Raw genomic sequence first — 23574 nt, forward strand, 5'->3', positions numbered from 1 at the left:
TAGGCTTCTGGATCCGCCTCCGGAGAGGAGGGCAAGGCCCTATTAAAAGATCTCAGCTCCGCGCTATCTGGGTCAGAGGCTTGAGTCTAAGGCATAGAGTGTATCATGTTGAAGATGAGCGGGTGGCAGCGACAGAGCCAAAATCAGAGCCGGAACCTGAGGAGAGAGGCGAGTACTGATTCCCCCATCTACCTTTTACCCTCCCATCCTCGTGAACACCAGTTGTCACCTTAAAGTTAGGGCATCCGCTCTTAAGGATGTGGTCCCACACCCTCCGCAATGAAGTGACCGTCCGGGGGAGGGATGAGAAGCCTTCATTCAGAAGTAGTGCTTACAGACTCCTCTTCCTTCGCACGACAGCAGCATCCCACCACTGCCCGGAGCATAGGCCTTACTCTGTGCTGTTCAGGGAAGGGGCCCCAGCTGCCCTAGGAAGATTTTTTCTCTCCCGTTGCAGACCCCAGGCCTCCTCGTTAGGCCTGCCGGGTGGGAGGCGGGGCAACAGGACACATCCCTGCGCTGAGAAGGCTGGTTGACAGTGGTTCAGGCCGCTGCCGCCACTTTGCCACTAGCGTCCTCCCCCACCCCCACCCCCAATCCTGTCTTAGCCGCAGCGTCTCAGGGCCAGCATAGCCACGTCAGTAGATGGGGCTTTTGGACCCTCCACAGGACATTCTTTCTGCACCCTTGCAGAGGAGAGAATCTTAAAAGAGACCGACACAAGCCTTTGGGAAGAGGGATGTCGATGGACGGGGAGCAGAGATGAGTTTTCCTTTTCCCCAGAGGTCCCTAAGCCCTCTGCAGAAGAGAGCATCCTGGATCTTTTAAGTGTAGGAAGCCATTTGGAGGTCTCCCCAGTGGATTGTCCTTCCCCTGGGATTGGTCCTTGCCTCTTTCCCCTTGTCCTGTCTCCAGCTAATCTCTGTGTAACCATTGCATCAGGTCAGCCCCCTGCTTGGCTCTGCAGCCCTCTGGCCCGGGGCTCCACTGATGATGAAAGCTATGTCCCACACACTGGAAAGCAAGGAGGGTTCTCCAGGGAGGACAGCCCTGTACAGAAGCACTGAGGACGATATTGCATCTACAGTCCCCAGGGATAGGCAGCTGCTGCTCTGCCTCTGGACTTCGTCCTCCTTTCCCTATGAGAGATTGGGGACATTTATCCATTGATTCCTAACAAATACTTAACCAGCACCTACTATGCTGGTTAAGTTTGGGACCCAGCATTTATCCGTGAACAAGAGAGAAAAAAATCTCTCCTCTCACAGAGCTTACATTTCAGTGGGAAGAGGCATACAGTAAGCAAACATGTGCCATAGAAAAAAACTAAAGCATGGAAGGGTAGAGAACGCTGAGTGGAGGTTACAGTTTACACTGGGTGGTCAGGGATTCCCCCACTGAGCTGATATTTAAATGAAAGACCTAAAAATAGGCAAGGCAGTAAGCCATGTGGTATGTGGAAGGAAGAGCTTTCCAGGAGAAGGAATAGCAAGAGCAGAGGTCCTAAGGTGGGAGCATGCATAGTATCTTTAGGGAACAGGAGGCCAGTTGGCTGGACTAGAGTGAGCAAGACGGAGAGTGGTCAATGAGAAAAACAGAGCAAGGAAAGAGCAGATTGTGGAGGGCCTTCTAAGCCATTTTAAGGAATTTAGCTTTTAATATGTGTGAAATGAGAAGGTTTTGAATAGAGGAATGACACAGCCTGACTTAAGTTTTTTTTTTTTTTTTTTTTTTTTTGCGGCCTCTCACTGTTGTGGCCTCTCCTGTTGCGGAGCACAGGCTCCGGACGCGCAGGCTCAGCGGCCATGGCTCACGGGCCCAGCCGCTCCGCGGCACGTGGGATCTTCCCAGACCAGGGCACGAACCCGTGTCCCCTGCATCGGCGGGCAGACTCTCAACCACTGCGCCACCAGGGAAGCCCTTGACTTAAGTTTTAAAAGACTCACTTTGGGGGCTGTTGTGAATAGACTCTGGGAGGGGTTGCAGAAGCAGAAACTGGGAGACCTGCAGTCAAGAGGTTTCTGCAGTCACCCGAGAGATGATAGTAACTTGATCTAGATTAGAAACAGTGGAATTGGTGAGACGTGTGTAGATTCTGGGGTTTTGAAGAATGACTCAAGAAGTTTTGCTGGTGGTTTGGATTGGATTGTGGGGTGTGAGAGGAGAGGAATCAAGGATGATACCAAGGTTTTTGGCTCAAGCTAAAGTTGCTGTATACCGAGATGGGAAAGACCTTGGAAGCAGAAGATTAGCAGGAGTTGGTCTTTGGACACGTTCAGTCTGTGATGCATATTAGATATCCAAAAAGAGAATGGCAAGTAAGCAGTTAGAGCTGGAGGTCCCAGGAGAGGTCTAGACTGGAAATACACATTTGGAGGATGTCAGTGTGGGAATGGAATTAGGAAAATGCCACTTGATTTTTTCCCTTCCCTGTAGTCCAGTCCTTACCCTGGCAGATTTGAGGACTGCCTTAAATTTAGAGAAAGCTGAGTTGGCCAGGATTTTGTTATTATGTAATCAGGACTACAAATGTCAGCAACTAAAAATAAAGGAAGTCAGGCTCTTCTCTGTCCTTAGAAATGGCTACAGGGACTAATAACTAACTATACTCTATAAGACAAGAAGTAAGGAAGGAGCAGTAGGAAGCTGGAGATAAAAGAACCTGCCTGTCTCCCCCCTTCCAGAAATGGCTAACATTTATCTTTGATCCCCACAGTGTTCCAGAAGGAAGTGTATCTTCATACATCACCACACCTGAAAGCAGGTAAACTTAACCAACCCTTTCCCAAAACCAGCTCCTAAGAATTGCTGCTTAGGCCCCCTTTACTGGGGCCCTAAGAAATTATGAAAACACCTAGAGAAGGTGGGAGAGGACGGTTTGAATCTGAGCAGGCTTTTGCTGTTAGGCCACATCCATCCTCCTGACCTGCCCCTAACAAGGTGACCAAATCACTATTCTTAGAGCATGTCCTAATTGAAAGCTGGCCCTGAGTGAGCAGTCAGGTGAGGTCTCACCACACCTCCGTCCCCACCAAGGTTAGACTGACCCAAGGACTGTTTGCCCAAGCTCCCCACACAGGAGGAGAAAGGAGCACAGATGGTCTGGTGACCGCCCCTGGACACAACCAGTGGAGTTCCCCAAGGGGGGCCGAAGACTTTTACCAGGAACCCATAAGAATGCACATCCAGGCACTTGCTTCTTCATGTGCTGGGCAAAAGCAAAGACGGAATATCATTCTAGATCAGGGGTTGGTAAATTTTAAAGGGTCAGACAGTAAGTACTTTAGACGTTGAGGGCCACACAGAATAGTCTCTGTAACAACTATGCATCTCTGCTGTTGTCTCATGAAAGCAGCCGTAAACAATATGTAAATAAATGGATGTGGCTGTGTTCCAATAAACTTTTATCTACCAAAACAGACAGGCAGCAGGCCAGTGTGCCAACCCGTAGACTGACGGCTTTGTGGAGCTTCTTCCCCCACCCACTATCCTGACTATGTCCTTTCCCAGAGCCTGATCCAGCCACAGAGATGGCAGCTGAGTCACTGCCTTTCTCCTTCGGGACACTGTCCAGCTGGGAGCTGGAAGCCTGGTATGAGGACTTGCAGGAGGTGCTGTCCTCAGATGAAAATGGGGGTACCTATGTCTCACCCCCTGGAAACGAGGAGGTAAGAATGCTAGGCCTAACGCTGGTCAGGGGCTGCCCGTCCCTTCTCAGCTAATTAACACCTACTCTGCCTTTCCTCATTCCTTTGAAGGAAGAACCAAAAACCTTCACCACTCTTGACCCCGCCTCCCTGGCTTGGCTGACCGAGGAGCCAGGACGAGCAGCGGTCACGTGCACCTCCCAGAGCCCCAGCTCTCCGGATTCCAGTCAGAGCTCCCCGGCTCAGGAGGAAGAAGAGGAAGACCAAGAAAGACCCAGGAAACGGAAACACAGTGGCCAGTCCCCGGCACGGGCTGGAAAGCAACGCATGAAGGAGAAAGAACAAGAGAACGAAAGAAAAGTGGTACAGCTAGCTGAAGAGAACGAACGGCTCAAGCAGGAAATCGAGCGCCTGACCAGGGAAGTGGAGGCGACTCGCCGAGCCCTGATTGACCGGATGGTTAATGTGCACCAAGCATGAACGGCTGGGACCAGCACTTCCCCCTCAGGCCACTTCCGACCCTTCCTGGAAGTATCTACTGACCACCTTCTCACCAGTGCCAACGATGGACCCCTCCCACCCCCATCTATTCAGTAGGGGGAAAACTTAGGGTAGATGACAGGAGAGGGTCTCGGCATGTATATAGAGATTGTACATTTATTTATTACTGTCCACATCCATTAAAGTGACTTTCTAGGAGCCAAGTTCTCACTTTCACTTTTTCTTCTTGCCTTTAGGGGTTTCAAGGGGTTTCCCCTCAGCTAGAGCCAACTGTTTCTTCAGATCCAAGAGTTTAGCCACCTCTGCAGCAACCTGGTTCTTGTCTGCCTTTTGTGCTTTCAATTCCCGGACAATGTTGCCCTAAGAGAAGAGGGGATGGGGGAATCACAACAGTGAGACCAGAAACGACCTATTTAGGATTCAGCTTTTCCAGCCTCCCATAGGGCTTAAGCTCCGTACCTGCTTGGTCACTTCATCCATCAGCACTTGTATCTGCTGTGGTCCAGCTGTTGTCATAGTCTCTACAGCTGCTGGCTTGGGGGATGCTTTTGCCTTGAGATCAACAACAGAGTTAGCACCTGCTACCATATACATCCCCTGACCTCAAGTTTTATATAACATCTCAGGGGGAAAGTGATTACCTTTAATGACAAGGACTCTTCTAGCTAAGACAGGAAAGAAAAATGAAGTGAGGAAGCAGCAGGGCCAATAGATGGAAAGAGGGATGAGTGAGGGCTACTGGAGGATGCTAACTGTTGGTGGGTGAGGCACAGTCTTTAGCTTTCTCACCTGGCCCCCGCTGAAGCGCTGCCTCAGACTTTCAATCTGGTCATTTTCCAGTTTTTGGAACAAGGGACTGACCTGTGAAAAAAAGAATTCCAGAATCATTCACTGATTAGGTATAAACTCTACCAGACTATATAGAGGGCCTCTCCACCCCAACTTCTGACATTTAGGAACTCAGTGGTCTAGAAAAAACACTCTTACAGAGTGTAACACTGAGCAAATACCTGCTGATTTCAGTAAAGAATCCAGAAAAAGCATTCACTAGGGTCAAAAGTTATTTAAACTATTTAATGATGCTAGGTTGATGCAAAAGCTTAGAGGTGTACATACTTTTATCCCCTTGTGTTGAGGAGGTGGTTACTTTGTATTCTCCCTGCCCCTTGGGTCCTGGCATGAAGGACAGTGAGGATACGTGAGCTACAGAAAACACTGGGCTTGTAAACCAATACTAAGGACTTTATATTAGAAACAAGCCTAAGTGAAGAGTGGGGACGAGTGGGGAAGGGGTTCGAATAGCTATGAGAGTCTCATGCCCAAAGTTAAGTTCTTCCCTGACCCCTCCCCAGAGGCTGCTTGGCAAAAGCAGGAATTTTGAGAGAAGCTGGCTCTTTCAAATCTAGAGACCTACTGTGCCAATCTGGTGTCCTGCTGGTAAGGTGCACAGGAAGTTTGTGAGCAGGATGCTGCAGGCTGGAGGTGGGAGCTGCAGCTGGGCCTGGATGGTAGCACTAACCGTGGGCATGTAAGGCTGGAGCATGATGGACAGCAAGGCAGCTATATTCACTGCCAAGCCTGTCACTGTCCCTGCCCGCTGTCTGAGGAAGAAAAGATATTAGTCACGACCCCCAGGAGGACGTAGCCTACCAGCCACTTTATTCCTAGAGCCAACCGTACCTCCTTACCTACCTGTCAGCCTCGCTGCCTTTAATCCGCTTCCAGGGCTCGTTCACCTGAATGTACTGGTTGCCATGGCGAGAGATGGTGAGGATACTGCGTAAGGCATCCCGGATCCTGGGAAGGAAGGATGCAGGCCAAGGTGTAAGGTTCTGGGGGGACCAGTATGGGGCTCTCAACATGCCAGCAGATCACTGAGTTGAGACAGAGGTATAGCTACTTACCGAACCTTCTCTAGCAGCTGGTGATAATGCTGGAGCTCCAGGGTGACATGGGCCAGCAGGCGCCGATCATCAGAGGTGAGCACCATCTCAGGCACAAAACCCCCAAAAAACTTAGACACAAACATCCCAGCTCTGGATGGGAGGAGGGCAGGAGAGGGGAGAGAAAAGAGAAGTTACTGCCCAGTCTCCTTAGAGAAATTTGACACGATTTTCATAACTCTGCATTTTCTCAGAACTGAAACCACCTGGCTCCCTCAAGCTGGAAGGCAAAACTTAACAAATTAATTCCTTATTCTCCCTCTCCCGTAAGAATATGAGTCTGCACATAACAGACGTTTTATATACAGATATCCCTTATATAAAGGGAACTAATAAAGTTAAGCAACCGTTTATTTTTAAGAAGTTAAAAACTCAGAATGATCACGTTGAAATATGCATTAATTGCTACCAAACAAATAAATCTCTAGTAGGGACTATCTGTTCAATGTGGTTAATGAGCAAACCTGAAAGCGTGTGTAGCCATGGAGGATATTTCTTTAGGTTGCAGAGTAGCTGAGATAGGGACCGATAATGGAATGTGAGCCTGAAGTAAGAAAACTGAAAAGTACAGCAGAAGTCTCCTACCCCTATGCTAAAATAACCCCCTTCTTCAGCCAAACTTTTCAGTGGTCTGCAAGTGAACCTTTTTGCTAGGAAAAAACACATTTCCAATTCTACAAAGAACATTAATAAGAAAATAATTCACAAAAATTCACTTTGTGACCAACTCTGCTAAATCACATCTCTACAACTAACTCGCACCAAGCATACGTGGCCTACTAGCCCCACCCCAGGCTCATCTGCTGACTCTCACCCCTCACCAGGTCCCACCTGTTGATGAAGTTGCCCAGATTGTTAAGCAGCTCAGAATTATTCTTGAGCAACATGTCTGTCCAGGAAAAGGCACTGTCCTGACCCTCAGGCCGAATGTACAGCAGATAGAAGCGCCAGATGTCAGCAGGGATCCCTGTGTCCTGGGCCATGTCCCCAAACACTCCTACACCCCGGCTCTTAGAGAATTTCCCATCCTCGTAATTCAGGTATTCTGGACAGAGAAGGAGAATGAGAACCATCTGTTCAAATCATGTCCTTCCTCGTGGGATGAACTGGGAGATTGGGATTTACAAATATACACTAATATGTATGAAACAGATAACTAATAAGAACCTGCTGTATAAAAAAAAAAAATCATGTCCTTCCTCTCTGACCCACTAACTCTTCTTTCCTCTCCCTCAACCTCAGTTCTAGAGTAGCTGGCCTGCACAGAACTTGGGAGATCCTTCCTCTGCATTCTGGTCTTCTGTTTACTTCTACCCATTACAAAATTTAGCTTTGGACTTTTGCTCTCTTCAGGTTGTTTCCTTTTCCTTTTTTTTTTTTTGCAGTATGTGGGCCTCTCACTGTTGTGGCCTCTCCTGTTGCGGAGCACAGGCTCCGGACGTGCAGGCTCAGTGGCCATGGCTCACGGGCCCAGCCGCTCCGCGGCATGTGGGATCTCCTGGACCGGGGCACGGACCTGCGTCCCCTGCATCGCCAGGCGGACTCTCAACCACTGCGCCACCAGGGAAGCCCTTGTTTCCTTTTCTGCATTGAGCTTCCATGTTCTAATTGTTTCCTATTCCATCTCAACTCCTAACTCAAGACCTAGCACCTCTCCAGGAGTTTCTTCCAAGTACTGTCTTGGCCCTCATTCCCTAAGAACATCCCCCTCTCCAATCTCCCAGGGTACCTGTAGCAATGAGGTGGCTGACCAAAGTGTAGTTGTCCTCAGCTCCTAGGGCTGAACAAGGAAAGACTAAGCCGTGGAAGGGAACATTGTCTTTGGCCATGAACTGATACAGGCTCACCTATGGAATATAATTGGGAGACAGAGCTCCTGACATCCTCTTCAAAGGCCCAAGAAAGATCAGCTACCCACCCCTAACCACCCCCACTATACACGCACCCTCCCCAGGTCTTTGACAGGCTAACAAAGAACTGCTCACTTGTTCTGGGTTCTTCCACCATTTCTCCCACTGGTCTGTGTAGTTGGCTGTGATGGACAGGTAGCCAATGGTGGCATCAAACCAGACATAGAATACCTGGAGGGTCAGGAGGGAGGAGACACAGTAAGATGCAAGAACACTGGGAAAACCTTGCCAACCCAAAGCCTCAGACTGAATCAAGACACAATCAAGTCTGTTCTGCTAGCCCAGGGTTTCAATCCCAAGGCTGAATAATATGAGATATGAATAAAGCATAGCGTTTTTACCTTGTCCTCAAAACCTACTAAGGGCACAGGGGTTCCCCACTTGAGGTCTCGGGTTATGCAGCGTGGCTTGAGGCCATCCCGAAGCCAAGAACGAATGATGAACCGGGCGTTAGGTGTCCAGTCACTGCCAGGCAACGTCTTCTCCAACCACTCCTCCAGCGGCTTTCCCAACTGAGACAGCAGAGAAGCACAGAGAGCTGGTTTAGGACAGTCGCATGTGTGGTCACCATAAGGATAAATACGTACAACCATTTTGGAGTAGTTTGGTGATATATAATTAAAATTAAGGATTCATGACTTTGCCATAGCAATTCCACTTCTAAGGATTTTTTTCAACAGAAATATTCACATAAGTGTGTACAGATGTGTTTATAAAGAAGTGCACAGTTCACCACAGCAAAAATTAAAACTAATTCACTTGGTTCTGTAGAATTTAAAGAAATATGGTATATCAACATAATGAAATACTTATAAGCCCTTTAAAAAGAGTGAGGAAGACCTGTATGTACTGATATGTAAAGATCTCAGAAATACATTAAATAAACTGCTAAACAGTAACATATGATATAATCCTATTTATAAAAATAAAGAATAGTAATACACAGATTAACATAAGGCCAAAAAATTTTTGAGGAAAACTATATCTCAGTGCTTTATTCTCACATGAGATTAAGGGGAACATCCACTTTTACACCATGTATTTCATTCTGAACATTTTTTTTTTGGGCCGCACTGCGTGGCTTGTGGGATCCTAGGTTCCCCGACCAGGGATCAAACCTGTGCCCCCTGCAGTGGAAGTGCAGAGTCCCAACCACTGGACTGCCAGGGAATTCCCTCATTCTGAAATTTTAAAAACAAGTGTATATCACTTCTGTAAGCAGAAAAACAAAGATAAATCTTTTGTAAGGGATGGTTCATGTGATTCATCCACATAAATACTGTAGCATCCAAAACCTGACAACACACTCTACTGGTGAGGCTCTGGGCAAACAAGTGCACACACACACTACTGGGAGGAATGTAAAATGGAATAACACCTATTGAGAAAAATTTGGCAATAACCTACATATGCATTTCTCCTGGACACAGCCAAGTGATCCCTGTTAAGGAATTTATCCTGAAGATACACTTCCCACAATACAAAAATACACATGCACAAGGTTAGTCACTGCAATAGTATTTTTAACTGCAAAATACTGGAAACTACCTAAATGGCAAACACAAGAAACTGGTTAAATAAACTATGGTACCCACAGGACTTCCCTGGTGGTCCAGTGGTTAAGACTCTGCGCTCTCAATGCAGGGGGCCCAGGTTCAATCGCTGGTCAGGGAACTAGATCCCTCATGCCACAACTAAAAAAAAAGATCCCACATGCCACAACTAAAGATCCCGCATGCCGCAACTAAGACCTGGTGCAAATAAATAAATATTTTTAAAAAACAAAACAAAAAACCATGGTACCCACACAAAATGGAGTACTATGCAGCTGTTTAAATAAAACAAACAAACAAGCCTGAGTAAGAAGGATCTCTATCATCTGATATGGAGTAATCCTGATATGGAGTCATTTCTAGAACATACTGTTAGATGGAAAAGACAAAATGCAAAAGAGTATATACAGTATGCTGTATTTTGTATAAGAGGAAATAACATACATACACATACACACACACACACACACACACACATATAGGATTATCTTTACAAAAATAAACACACTAAGACAAAATCAGAAAACAAAGCCCATCACCTACAGGAGATGGGAGAACAAGGTAGCCTGGACAGGAAAGGGAATAAGGGAATGACACTTCTCTGCGTATACCTTTTTGCATGGTTTTGATGTTTTAGAAGCATACTGATGTTCTACATTTTCAAAAAATTAAGTTAGTAAGTATGAGGAGAGAAAAAGAACTAGAAGCAAATGAACCAAACTTATTGGCTTACTTCAGTAACACAACCACACTAAAGGGGGAAAAAACTAAGCCAAGACAATTTTGAACATATTTGATTATATACCCACGCTTGGGGGGGAAGGGGCAGGACTGCCAATAAACCCTAAACTCATCTTAGTAGGTTTTTTGATAGTGGTATGGGTGAAGCAATTCTGAAATTTTTAGGTGTATTGTAGAATCGAGCAAATGAGTAAATAATGTTATTGGGAACCAGAGTACTTACTGTTTGGAAGAAGGGAAATAAAAATATGAGATGAGGGAAAGTGAGGAAGAACCCCATGGGGCTGGCCTGGTATTTCAGGTGTCAGTGTGAACCCAAAACAAATGCCTAACTCTCTGCTGACAGGGCCTAGAAGCAAAGACATCCCAGTAGCAATGAGCACACTTAAATCTTGGTCTCTAACACTGTTACCTACTTAAAAAAAAAGAAACAGGGCTTGGTAGAGAAATGGTTGAATCCCAGACTGGAACAAGATGAATCTAGAATATCCTGCTATGCTAGAAAATAAGGAAGTGCTTAAAAAATGATGGGAGACCTCAGAAACACCCAGAGAAACAACCTTGAATAGACTCCCATTGGCCAAATAAGGGACAATTCGAATATGAAAATTATTTAGGACAGGAATCAATTATAAACCACTGAAAAAAATTGGCATCCATGAGTTGACACTGATAATAAATGAAATAAATGAATGAAGGAGAAGGGTAAATGTGGAGGGAGTGGCAGAGTTGGCAAATCTTAACAAAAACTGGTTCAGGTAAGAATGATTAAATAAATGGATGCTAAATTTAGAGGGAACCTTTCAATGAAGAGCAAAGTACTTGCATGGTCTTAAAGTGTATTCCCACAGACTGCTTATAAGTTGCAAAGGGGAAAACATTAATTGTACAGTGGAGAAGCTGGGTAACACCCTGATTGAGCAAAATTAACATCACCAATGAGGGGGAAATGGCCATGATGTGAAAGAACAAAGTATCATTTTGGAAAGAACAAAGTATCATCTGGAAAGAACAAAGTATCATTTATGTAGTATTCCAGCTGAGGATGCATAACCTGAATCTAGCCATGAGGAAAACAGCCAACAAATCCAGAATGAATACTCTATTTTAAAAGGGGGAATCAGGGCCTATAATTATTAAAAACTGTTAATGTCATAAAAGATAAAGAAAGGCTGAGGAACTGTTTCAGATTAAGGGAAACTAAAGAGACAGAAAAACTAAATGCAATACATGATCCAGAACCAGATTCTACACTACAGGAAAAATGATGCTAGAAAGGATATTAATGGAATAGTTGGCAAAACTGGAATATGGCTGGTAGATCACACAACTATATCAATGTTAAATTTCTTGAAGTTGTTAACCATACTGTGGTTATGCAGGAATATGTCTTTTTTCTTAGGAAACACACTGGGCAGCATTCAAGAGTAAAGAGGTTATATAAGTACAGATGCATACATGTATGAGAGAGAGAATAAGCTAAACCAAATGGAGCAAAATCTTAACAGCCATGAATCTGGGTAATGGGTACATGAGGTTCTTCTGGGTAAAGAACATGAGGTTCTTTGTTCTAGCAACTGCTTATTCTTGCAACTCTTTTTGCAAGCTTGAAATTATTTCCAAATAAAAAGTTTAAAAGGAAAAAAAAAAAGCAGCAAATCCACTAAAGTGAAAAATTGGTTAAGACACACTGTGAAGTAAAAGAAAGAAAGTAGACTGAAGAATATGAATGCCATGATCTAATTTGTATTAAGGAGAAAAAAAAGGCATAAGAATACTTTCATGTGCAAGTGCTACAAAGGAAAATCAGCAGTAGTAAATCTCTCTTGGCAGATGGGCCTGGACCTTTCACTTTGTGCCCTTTTCCTGTTACATCTTTTAACCTTAAGCATGTTAAGTATAATTTTAAAATGGAAATTAAAAATATATGAGGGTGATTTGGTACAAATTTGCCTCTGCCTGTGGCTGAGGCAGAGGGGGCAGAGGAGGCCATGCAGACTGGCTTGAGGGAAAGGCCCACTCACCTTAGGCAGGTCCAGAAACAGGTGCCGAGAGGATTTCACCACAGGGCACGACCGGCAGACTTTACACTGAGGCTTCTGTGAAGGGAAAGTCAAGAGAAGGGGTGACCCAAGGTAGGACAGTCAGGATCAGGCTGCATGCCAGGAGCTGTCCAGGAGAGGGGGGAGGCACAGAGAGATGAGGTCCCCCGTCTGGCACCGAGCTTAGCCTCACGCTCACACCCCGCCAACTCACGAACTACTTACTTGGGTCTTCTCTGAACTTGCAGACTCAGGTTTGCATAGCACAACATTTGCTACTCAGAGTTTCACATCTGTGTCCTTTCACTCCAAAGAATAGGAAAAAGCATTCTCTGAGCACAGGCTAGACCCAGAGCCCTGCACTGTACGCAGCTGTGTGAGGAGCAGAAAGAGCAACGAAGAGAAGACACACGGTTCCTCTCCTTGAGGAAGTTACAATCAATCAGGGAGAGAGGGCTTGCGTGAGAAACAAGCACAGGCTTTCACACGGCAAAATGTCAAGAAATACTCATTTTCATGGCACAACTTGACTATACAAACATTGAAGGATGATGGCGAAAGGAGTAAACAGGTGGAGCTAACCAATGAAAGCTTCTGAATGAGTTTTGATCTGGGTTTTTGAAGGTGAGAAATTATAACTCTCAGTACCTCTCTCCTGAACTCCACATGCCTCTATCAACTGCCTACCTAACATCCCTCCTTGGATGTCTAAGGAGGCACCTCAAACTTAACAAACCCAAATAGTATCACTGAATTCCACAGGAAAGCTCTTCTTCACCCAATCTTGCCTGTATTCATAGATAGTACTACCATCCGCCCAAGCTGCTCAAGCTAAAAGCATACAAGTCGTCATTCTCTTGACTTCTCTATCACCCCGAATTGCAGTCTATCAAGTTCTATAGAGTCTGCCTCCAAAACATATCTCAAATCCTTCCCCCCTCCCACCCCGCTATTTCTACTGCTATTAACCTAGTCCAAGCTATCGTCATCCCATTTCTGAGCTACCACTGGCCTCCAGACTGGTTTCCCCACCTTCTCTCTCGCTTCCCTCCTACCCATTATCCACAGAGCAGCGTGCCATTCCACTCCCAGATGGCTGACTGGGCCCTGGAAATCGGGTCACTGCCTACCTCTCTGACCTTGTCTCAATCCACCACCACCCATCCACCCCCACCCCGACTCACTATGAGCCACACTGGCCTTTTCAATTCCCCTTTTCAGCGCTTTGCTGCCTCGGGTCTTCGCATTTCCTGGTCCTTCTGCTTGGAACACTCTTAACCCCACTCATCACCTCCTGGCTCCTTCTCATTCTTCAGTTAAACTCTCAATTCAAATGTTACTTCTGAGAGGCCTTCCCTAATCACCCAGCTCAACTCTTCCCCCAGAAGTCACCCTCCACCACATCTTCCGGGCAGTTTACCCTGGAGTAACTCTATTCTATCTTTAGTGTTGGTTTCCTCCCGCCCTAGATAAAAATCTGTCTTGTTCACTGCTACATCCTCAACACCTAGAACTGTGACTACCCTAAAGACTCAAAAAAGTTTGTTGAATAAATGAATGAATGAATGAACTACCAAATGAATAAACATGGAGTAGAAGTAAAGGTGGTATATATGGAAAAGAGAAAGAACTAAACAAATGCAGATCAGGTGGTATGAAGCAGGAGCAAAGGTAGGGTAATATGAACTCAACTTGTCGATTTTCCAGCACAATGCCAAGCACATAGTAAATGCTCAGTAAGTATTTATGCAGTGAACTGAGTGATGAATTGCCAAGACAGAGTAGGAAGAGCCACTGGTGAAAGGTCTTGAATGCTAAAACAAAAATCCTATGGACAACAAGGTCCTACTGTATAGCACAGGGAACTATATTCAATAAGCTGGAATAAACCATAATGGAAAAGAATATAAAAAAGAATGTATATATTTGTATAACTGAGTCACTTTGCTGTACAGCAGAAATTAACACAACACTGTAAATCAACTATATTTCAATTAAAAAAAAAAAAAAAGGAAGAAAAAAAAGAACCTGAGGCGGACCAGACTGGGAGTCCCTTAAGATTAGAGACTGTCTCCTTCCGGGCTCCCAGGAGACCCTCCTCTCACCTTGAGCTCGATGGCATTGATGAGCTTGCCACACTTGTCACACTGGTCACCCCGGGCCTCCTCATAGCCACAGAAGGGACACATGCCCTCCACAAAGCGGTCAGCCAGGAAGCGGGCACAGTGCTCACACCGCAGTTGCTCCACAGTATCTTGCAGCACAAAACCTCGGGCCACCAACCGCTGGAAGATATCCTGGGTAATTCTGATGAGGTGAGCAAGGGACAGGGGAGGGGTGGACCGGGGGAAGTCAGACGAAGTGGTGCACCCCTCCCTCCTGCCACTCCACCCAGGATCCAAACCCATTCAGTCCAAGTGCCAAAGAAATCAGTCAGAGACCACTTAGTCATCTGTAGGGAGTTTACTGATGAGCCCAAACACCTCACATAAATTGCCCAACTCCCCACATGATCTCTTTCCTCACCGCTCTAGAATTTACTTTTGTAAAATACAGATCTGTTTTGTATTCTTCATTAACAAAAATCTCCAAAAGGATAATAGGACTGTTTAGTTCTTTGATATGTCCTAAAAATTAAAATTAAATCAGAGTGCTGCTAAACTGCACAGAACTCTCAGCTGGCAGCCTGTCTACTATGCAGTTTTTATGAGGACGATAATCAGGCAGAGGAAAATGAGTGTATTTGCTATAAACACAGGAGTGAGAGGGGCTGTCCTGAGACAGTGGCGGCCAGGAAGAGAAGGGAGGCGGTAGAGGGAAGGCAGGTCCTTCCCATGAGCCTAAGTCCTGTCTCTTCCCTCCCTCAGCTGCACCTTCAGCCCTGGTCAGGCTTCTGCACACAATGAATCCCCGTAATAATGCCTGGGACACATTTCAGGACAATATCTGGATATTTGGGGGTGGGGGGCGGGGAACAATCTTGGTTCCTTCTTTCTGTCTCCTAGATATTCCCACTGCTCCCACTCTCCATTTCTGCCTGATTACAGGAAACCTACTTGGTCTGCTGCGGAGTGGTTGTCCGACCAAAAATGTCAAACGAGATATTAAACCAGCGGTAGATGTCGGCGTGGATAACATGGTACTTGTCACAGATCTCCTGGGGGGTTAGACCCTCCTCCATAGCCTTGGTCTCTGTCGCTGTACCATACTCATCTGTCCCACACAGATAGAGGGTGTTCCACTGGCGGAGCCGGGAGTACCTGGGAAGGAATGTGGTGATCATGAGGCCCCATCTCAGCCCCTCCCATGTACCCAGGATCCCTCCGGCTTCCCCCCTTGAGGCCTCCTATTCCCTTGGGGCCCACTGCTCCCTCAGGGCTTTCCCCCAGCAGCTGGCTCCACCTGGCAAAGACGTCAGCACTGAGCACACAACCGATGATGTTTCCAAGATGGGGGACATTGTTGACATAAGGGAGGGCGCTGGTGATGAGCACATTCCTCTCCCCAGCCACAGGCAACCTGGTAGGGAAGAGGAAGAGAACAGTCCAGGGAGGAGAAGAGAGGGTCAAGAGGGACCCAAAGTGCACAGAACACCCAGATGCATCTGTTCTACTGTAACAGGCTCACGTCCATCTGAAGTCTTTCCTCACACGAATCCACTGGAGCATAAACTCCCCCAAAAGCCGTGAGATCCCTACGGTTGCAAATACAGGGCCTTGCCCACAGCAAGCAAGCCTCGTGTACTGCTCCTAAGAAGCCTCATTCTGACGCTGAGCTCTGTCTCTCTTTACTACCCTAAGTACTCCTTTTCCTTTAGCTCATTCCCAGGCTCCAAACTCTGGGATATTGACAACTCTCCCCAGGATCTGTCCAACCACAGATTGTGTAAAAAATTAACATCATTTGCTGACTTCCTAGACGCCAGTGCCACCCAAAAACGCGTTCCCAGCACTGACCTCTTCCCTTCTTCCCAAGTGCTATGTTAACATTACCTCTACTCACTACCTGAAATGCTTACAGCTCGCCAGCCCATACACAAGCCTTCCCAAGTCCTCTCATATCCCTTGACTCTTCCCTCCCTAACCCGTATCTGTCACTTCCTCACGGCCTGACTCAAACCAGCAGGAACCAGCCATTGCCTTCATAGCCACCCTCTCCTCCCCACTTTCCCAGGATCATTCCTAGTCATGTCACTCAATCTGCTGTCGGAAGTCACTCGGTCTGCTCTTCTCTTTTCACGCTTCATCACCAGTGAAAGCTCAGCTGCACACGTCTTGTATTCACCCCCCTCCCTGGCACTGACACCTCACCAGGTTTCCTTTCATCTTTCCAATCATTCTTTTTTCAGTTTTAATATTTTTTTTTATTGAAGTATAGTTGATTTACAATGTTGCGTTACTTCCAACCATTCTTAATCTACAATTGCTGACTACCATCACTTACCGTGTCCTTCAACCCTGGGCATCCTGCGAGCTCACCAAGTCCCATAATCTCTTCTGCTAATAGAGACTCCAATGATTACCTCATGTTAACCTTACCCTTCTTCCCAGCTGCATGCTATATATCCAGTTAGATGTTCCATCTACTTCCTGGAACATTTTACAGCTCATTTCCTTGAGAAAGATCTCACTGTTTTCTCCTGGATTAACTGACTTTTCTCCCCATGACTGAATACCATAGTTTTCTCTGAAATCCAGCTTAGAAATCAGCTCCTTCAGGAAAGCCTTTCTTTACTGGCAACCGGCCTTCCACCCAGTCATCCTTGTATCCCGAGTCCATAAGCATCTTGTACCACACATTCTGTGGTGCTCCTTTTCTGTCACCTTGTAACGTCTCTCTCATCTTGAGTGTGCTTACTACGGTGGCAGATATGCACCACCACAGAGTACGCCCAGGGTTCTGCCCTCAAGAGGGTTACGTTCTATCAGACAACTTCTAACTGGATCAGTGCGATGAGGGGTACAAAGTGCCCAAGGAGCTTGAAGGAAGGCAAGTATCTCCGGCCTAAGACTAAGACTTCACAGAGGCAGAACTACTTGAGTTGGCCCTCGAGAATGGGTGGGAATTTGCCTGATCAAGACACTGGGGATGCTCCGTATAATTTCTTACAACTGCATGTGAATCTACAATTATCTCAAAATAAAAAGTTTAATTTAAAAAAAAAATTAAAAAAAAAGACACTGGGGATGTCCTTCAGTCAGAAGGAAAAGCACAGAAGATAGCCTGGTTTGGCTCTAGGGTCTTTAGTCAATTGTCTCCTCCTCTAAGTACACATTTAAACATGTTAGCCTGTATAAACACCTGAGAAAAATCTATCTCCTATTCTTTATTACCTTTAAAACAATCCTCAACAGGTACTCAAAAGAAATACTCAAAATCAGTGAATGAACAAACTTTCATTAATTCTTTCAAATTTTATCATAATCTACCAAATGCTTGGCCCTGTGCTAGAAAATGTGTACCATAAAAGAAGAGAGAGGCCCTGCCTTCAATAAGCTTACAGATTAGCGAGGAGACAGACATGTAAGGAGACAATTATAGGGCTTCCCCGGTGGCACAGTGGTTAAGAATCCGCCTGCCAACGCAGGAGACACAGGTTTGAGCCCTGGCCCGGGAAGATTCCACATGCCGCGAAGCAACTAAGCCCGTACGCCACAACTACTGATCCTGGGCTCTAGAGCCCATGCGCCGCAACTACTGAAGCCTGCGTGCCTAGAGCCCGTGCTCCACAACAAGAGAAGCCACCTCAATGAGAAGCCCACGCACCGCAATGAAGAGCCGCCCCCGCTCGCCACAACTAGAAGAAAGCCTGCGTGCAGCAATGAAGACCCAACGCAGCCAAAAATTAAAAAAAAAAAAAAAAAAAAGTTTAAAAAGAGACAATTACAACATAATATGACAATGGAAGCTCCCAGAAGATGAAGCACTTAAAACTCTCACAAGCTCTACAGAGAAAGAAATGATAGAACTGGTCTCTTGAACAACTGTACAGCAGGTAGGTAAGATGCAGGCATTCCAGGGAGAAGGAAGAGCATGGGCAAAAACAACAAGGTGTGAGAGTATATGATCTCAGCCTGCCTTCCTCTTAAAACTCATCTTGACCCAACTGCCCCTTGACTGACCAGTCTCCAGCCACTAGCCTTTTAGAAATTCCTTATAAAGAACCAAACACGATGCTTGCTCTGAGACACCCTTCCCCCAGACTTACCCTTGCCTAACTCTACTCATCTTGCAAGTCTTAGTTCCCTATTTTTTTTTTTTTTTTTCGCCATGCTGCGTGGCTTTCGGTATCTTAGTTTCTCACCCGGGGACTGAACCTGGGACCTCAGCAGTGAAAGCGTGGAGTCCTAACCACTGAACCACCAGGGAATTCCTGCAAGTCTTAGGTCAAATGCCATTTTTCTAAGTTAATCTCCTGTGATATGTTCTCATAGCATCCTGTTCTTTTCCTTCATAGTACTTACCAAAATTTATAATTACACCTTTGTGTGACAGGTTTTATTTAACTTTTAATTTTATTTTGGAGTATAGTTGATTAACAACGTTGTGTTAGTTTCATGAGTGACAGTTTTTTTTAAACACCTGTCTATACCACTAGACTCAAAGTGGTATGAGAGCACAGTCTTATCTGTTTCGTTCCCCTCTGTAGACCCAGTTCCCAGCACACAGGGCCTGACAAGGAGTGGACACTTAAATCTTTATTGAACAACATGTTCAGAACTACAGACATTTCATTTCAATGGAAAAATCTACGTATGTGTGTGAATATTATCTTAGCTATCAGGAGAGTAACAGAATATGACGCTAAGCATGCAGGCAGGGGCCAGATCATGAAAGGCCTTATGAACTACACAGAGAAACCATCTGTAGAATTCTGAAAAGGAAGGTGAGATGATAACATAGGCAGTTTTAAGCAGCCATTCTGGTGGCAGTGTGGAGCATGGGATGGCACGGAAGGAGAAGGTAAGAGATGGTGAGGCCCAATCTCAGGTAGCAGCAGTGAGGACAGGGAGAAGGGATGGATACAAGGACTCCTTAGGAGTTAGAATCAATAACCTGGTAATGGAACAAATGATACAAGCAGAGATGAGAGAAGGGTATAGATAGATGACACCAAGATTTCTGGCCTGGAATTTTAGGTGGAAGGTGGGAGTCATTCACTAAGACAAGTGAATGAAGGAGAAGGAGAAGCTGGCAGGGAAGGTAATAGGTTTGGTTTTGTACACGTTGAGTTTGCAATGCCAGTGGAGGTGGAGGAATCTAGGAGATAGTCTGACAACTATGTCTGGAGCTCAGAATAGAGATGTGAACTGGAAAAAACAGATTTAGGTGCAATCAGTAGACAAAAAGTAGCTGAAAACATGGGTGCAGATGGGACTGATGGACAGTATATCCAAAGTATTAGCCAAGATGTTGAGAGGACAGAAAATCAAAGGTCAGCAAAGAGAATTCGACAGGCAGGTATTGGCTCTATCAACAATTTCCACGTAAGAAACCAAGCCCCACTCATGTGTGCCTACTCACACTGGATTCTGCTGTGGCTGAACAGGGGGCAAGCTTTCCAGGCCCTTCTCCCAAGCAGCTACAGCCATGGCAATCTCCTCCTCAGATAGGGTAGCCAGCTCCTCCTCCTATGAAGAGTGGACAGTATCCCTCACCAGGTGAGGGGGGGGGGGTGCGTAGAGTAAAGAACTCTTCTCCTTGCTCTCCATGAACTGAAAAAGTTAGCAGTCATGCTCAAAGTCCCTCTCCAAGCCACCCACCACCTCACGCACTGAGGCTCTGTGGGGACCCCTCTGCTCTGTTCCAAACCTCAGGCTCATTGCTGACAGCCCTCCCCTCAAGGAAGCTGGGCTGGGGCTGCTTTTGGAGGTAGGGCCGGAGGGCCAGGGCACCCTGCTGCTTCAGCACAGTCTCTGCAGCTCGCTGACATGGCTCCTGAGAACTCAGTGTCTGGAACCAGCTGTGCAGGGCACCCAGCTCCTCTGTGGCATGGAAGAAAAGAGGCAATCAGTAAGACCAAGAATGGGCAGGCGGGAAGGGACCTCCTCCCCTTCTTCACAAAGTTTCTCCAGCTGCCTTTCCCAGTTCCCTCAGCCACCTTTCTGCTATAGCTGCCCTGTCAAGCTACACATCAAAATGGGTCCTCAATATTCTATTGCCCACTCTGTAACCCCGACACCAAGCTCCTGGGGTTGGGGCTGGTGGAGAAGTGATATGCACAGTTCTCACCAGGGAGGTATGCCGGGTCTTGGAGTAATGGATATAGTGCTCCCCACAAAACAATGTCAGCTAGAGATTCTGTCTCCTTTGTTGAGGAAAGAAAAGAAGAAGTACACAGGTGAGACACTCAGGTTCTTCTCAATTGACATAACAGTATCGTACATTTCCTAAGCACTTACTATGTGTCAAGCACTATGCTAAGCATTTTAAATTACCTCTCTTAATCTTCACAATAACCCACTGAGGCGGACAGTAATACATTACCCTCACTTCAAAGGTGAAAAAAATGAAGTTTAAAGTGTTTTTGTGAGTTTTAAAGTTTACACTGCTAGTAAGTGGCAGTTTGGAAGTTCTGAACTCTGAATACAGTCTTCCCTCTTAATTCGTATATCATACAGCTTTTCCCAGTACCCATCTCAAGGCCCAACTCACCCCAGCCAGGAATGGACAGCTCCGACGACTCAAGCTGTGGTCAATATGAGTCAGGGCTCTCCGGACCGGGCTAAAAACATCTTCTCCCTTCTTCCCTTGGACCACTAAATAGTACAGGGCAGCGGACAAAGCTGGCTAAAATGCAGGAGACACGGGTCAGGGCAGCCATGCAGAGCAAGAGCCTGCCTGCCATTCCCCACATCTCAGTCCTACCTGCAGCTCTGTCGCTTCCCATTCCAGCCACTGGTTGGTGAGGTCATCTTGCTCCCAGCCAGATAACAGAAAGAAGTATCTACCCAGGAAGAGAGCAACAGAGGTAGAATTAAAGGGGCCCATTTGTCTAGCCCATTTCTCACCCCCCAGTGAAACAGTGGTTGTAAACAAGGCTACACAGAGGACAATAATCCCTGATTCTATTCAGCCACCTCCCTGCATCAAGAACCAGTACTGACCGACAGATTGCACTGGTGGAGAAGAGGTAGTTGCCACTATCCAGTTGCAAGACAGGAACCTTAGGCCGGGTCAGGAACGGGACCACACACTCTGACCCGGGAGAGGAAGATGGGTGAAAAACAGAGAAAAGAAAAGAAATGCTTTGTCAACTTAGAGGGACAACTTTACGGCGGGGGGCGGGGGGGGATGGGCAGTCTCACGGAGAGGGTCCAGGATAGGAGCACTGAAAGGGGGTGGGTCCAGAATGAACTGGAGAGACCAGCAGGTGTTCAGCTGAGACGGCCAGCTGGAAACAACAGATGGGGACTGCAGCGAGGAGGTGGTGGTACTGGGGTAGTGCTGCAGCCAAGAAGTGGAACAACTGAAAGTAATCAGGATATCTGAGACTGATCTGAGCTACAGTGGGAGAACAAAATTAAGAGAACTGGGAGGACTGACAAGAGAACCACTTAAGAATCACCCAAACAGATGGCTGGGAATGAGAAGAGGTAAACCGAAGAGAGTATGTGTGTCTCTGTGTGCTTAGGAAAGGAAAGCAGGGTTTCCTAAGAACGACAAAGGAGAACCTGGCGGTTATCATGTGAGTGACGTGTGGTGAGGGGGTTGCCTGATAGGGGTGGGAGAAGATTGGAAAAGGGAAAGAGGTTCACTAGAGTGAGGCGAGGTCCTGGAAGAGGAAGGAGGGAAGGCAAGAGAAGGGTACATTGAGGGTAATTAAGGGAAGTGACGGATGAAAGGTACGACTGGGAAGAAAGAGGGGATGAGGCGCCCAAGGATAATGCGGGAGAAGGTTGACGGGAGTGCGTGACGGGGGCGGGGTTGACGAAGACAACTGTAGGGTGGTCGTCGGCGTGTTTTCAGTCCCGCCCGGCTCATCCACCGCCCACCAGCACCAGCAGACTACCTTCCGGGCCTACAGTGCTGATAAGCAGCTCCGCTCTGCCCTGGGCCCTCCCGGCGGCGGCCAGCACGGGCAGGCTCCCCGGGGCGCCCTCGCTCACGAACAACCTCATTTCGCCGCGGATCCCACGCTGATGCAACCGGAACCGGTCTCCCGCCAGTGGGATGAGCGACCGCCGCGAAGCACGCCGGGAAATGGAGTTCCGAATGTGGCCTTTCCCCCGGCCAGACTCCCGGAAAGTAGACTATTTCTCCCATCATGCAACACTAGGAAACAGGAAAAGAGTGTCATAGAGACGGAGAGGCAGTAGATACTGTGCCAGAGCAGCACTTTTTTGGTGGGAGGGCCGAGGAGACCTTTACGTGTGGGGCTCGGCGCGCTTTAATCCTGTAACGCAGGCCACGGGCGGTGACGGAAACCGAGGTCCCCAGTCATCTTGCTGAAGTGGCGACGTCATGATAGCGGCTGTTCGCCATGGCTGACTCTCGATTCGAGTTCATAAGAATCAGAGTTTTAGAGTTGAGAGTTATGATAAACTTACGTTAGTGACACAATAAAAATTAGGGTACATATCCTATTAACAAAAAAGAATGTGACTATTAAATATTGATTTAATACCATTCTAAAGCGTATATGCAGCCAGGCAATCTCATTTAAAGGGAAGGGAGCATGTAAAGGAAAAAGGTAAGTTGAGGCGGAGTAAGAAGGCTAAGAGTTTGTCAATAAGTATACGTTATTCAAGGAAGCACGTATCAGTAAGTGAGAAAGGGACCCTTCTTAATCATCTTTGTATACCTTTAAGATTAATTAATACCTAATTGTACTTACGAGCTGAGGTACAGAGAGGTTACTTTGTGCTATACAATGCACTGAAGATACGATTATTCACAAAATAGATACAGGCTTCTGCCTTAGCGGAGCTCACAGACTTCCTGGGAAGTCAGAAAGTCAAATAACCTTTAACGTGTCATGAAAGTTATAATGTGGGAATGTGAAATCTGCTGTAGGGTCTCCTAGTTAGGACCCCTACCCGACTCTAAGGGGTTAAGAGAGGCCTTCTTGTGCAAATGGCCTTTCAACTGAGACCTAGCTGATGAGAAAGAGTTAGCCTGGTGGAGGTTGGTAGGAGTGGGGAAAGGAAGTGTTTCAGGCAGAGGAAACAACTTATGCAAAGGACCAGAGACCTCAATGCTGTTTAGGAATGTGAGGAAGTAGTGTGTGGCTGGAG

The 23574-nt window shown here is 46.6% G+C and overlaps 3 protein-coding genes across 7 annotated transcripts; 2 read left to right on the top strand and 1 right to left on the bottom strand.

The window, feature by feature from the left end:
• The first annotated feature begins 104 nt into the window (after positions 1–104).
• Positions 105–3895, top strand: LOC141275659 (DDIT3 upstream open reading frame protein). 2 transcript variants are annotated; one of them, XM_073788480.1, is made up of 3 exons: positions 105–168; positions 2717–2764; positions 3759–3895. In XM_073788480.1, exons 1-2 carry the CDS (start codon positions 106–108, stop codon positions 2756–2758), a joined length of 105 nt encoding a protein of 34 aa, XP_073644581.1. In that variant the 5' UTR covers position 105; the 3' UTR covers positions 2759–2764; positions 3759–3895. The 2 variants fall into 2 exon arrangements, with proteins under 2 accessions (XP_073644581.1, XP_004316395.2); XM_004316347.4 differs by lacking the exon at positions 3759–3895 and adding an exon at positions 3511–3647.
• DDIT3 (DNA damage inducible transcript 3) lies at positions 3531–4346 on the top strand. Its single transcript, XM_073788479.1, has 2 exons — positions 3531–3668; positions 3759–4346. Exons 1-2 carry the CDS (start codon positions 3531–3533, stop codon positions 4125–4127), a joined length of 507 nt encoding a protein of 168 aa, XP_073644580.1. The 3' UTR covers positions 4128–4346.
• MARS1 (methionyl-tRNA synthetase 1) lies at positions 4287–22617 on the bottom strand. 4 transcript variants are annotated; one of them, XM_019952322.3, is made up of 21 exons: positions 22350–22507; positions 21445–21535; positions 21206–21284; positions 20993–21127; positions 20570–20645; positions 20150–20322; positions 19862–19968; positions 15740–15856; positions 15394–15597; positions 14443–14644; positions 12320–12394; positions 8343–8513; positions 8077–8172; positions 7821–7938; positions 6923–7136; positions 6053–6184; positions 5841–5945; positions 5563–5749; positions 4938–5009; positions 4608–4700; positions 4287–4508 (listed from the first exon to the last, which is right to left on the bottom strand). In XM_019952322.3, the coding sequence occupies exons 1-21, from the start codon at positions 22456–22458 to the stop codon at positions 4362–4364; spliced, it is 2703 nt and encodes a 900-aa protein (XP_019807881.1). In that variant the 5' UTR covers positions 22459–22507; the 3' UTR covers positions 4287–4361. The 4 variants fall into 4 exon arrangements, with proteins under 4 accessions (XP_019807881.1, XP_019807880.1, XP_019807883.1 ...); XM_019952321.2 differs by lacking the exon at positions 21445–21535 and having other exon boundaries at positions 22350–22617; XM_019952324.3 differs by lacking the exon at positions 21445–21535 and having other exon boundaries at positions 20993–21096; positions 22350–22479.
• Positions 22618–23574: the final 957 nt, after the last annotated feature.

The sequence above is a fragment of the Tursiops truncatus genome, chromosome 11 (genome assembly GCF_011762595.2).
Source record: "Tursiops truncatus isolate mTurTru1 chromosome 11, mTurTru1.mat.Y, whole genome shotgun sequence".
NCBI lineage: Eukaryota > Metazoa > Chordata > Mammalia > Artiodactyla > Delphinidae > Tursiops > Tursiops truncatus.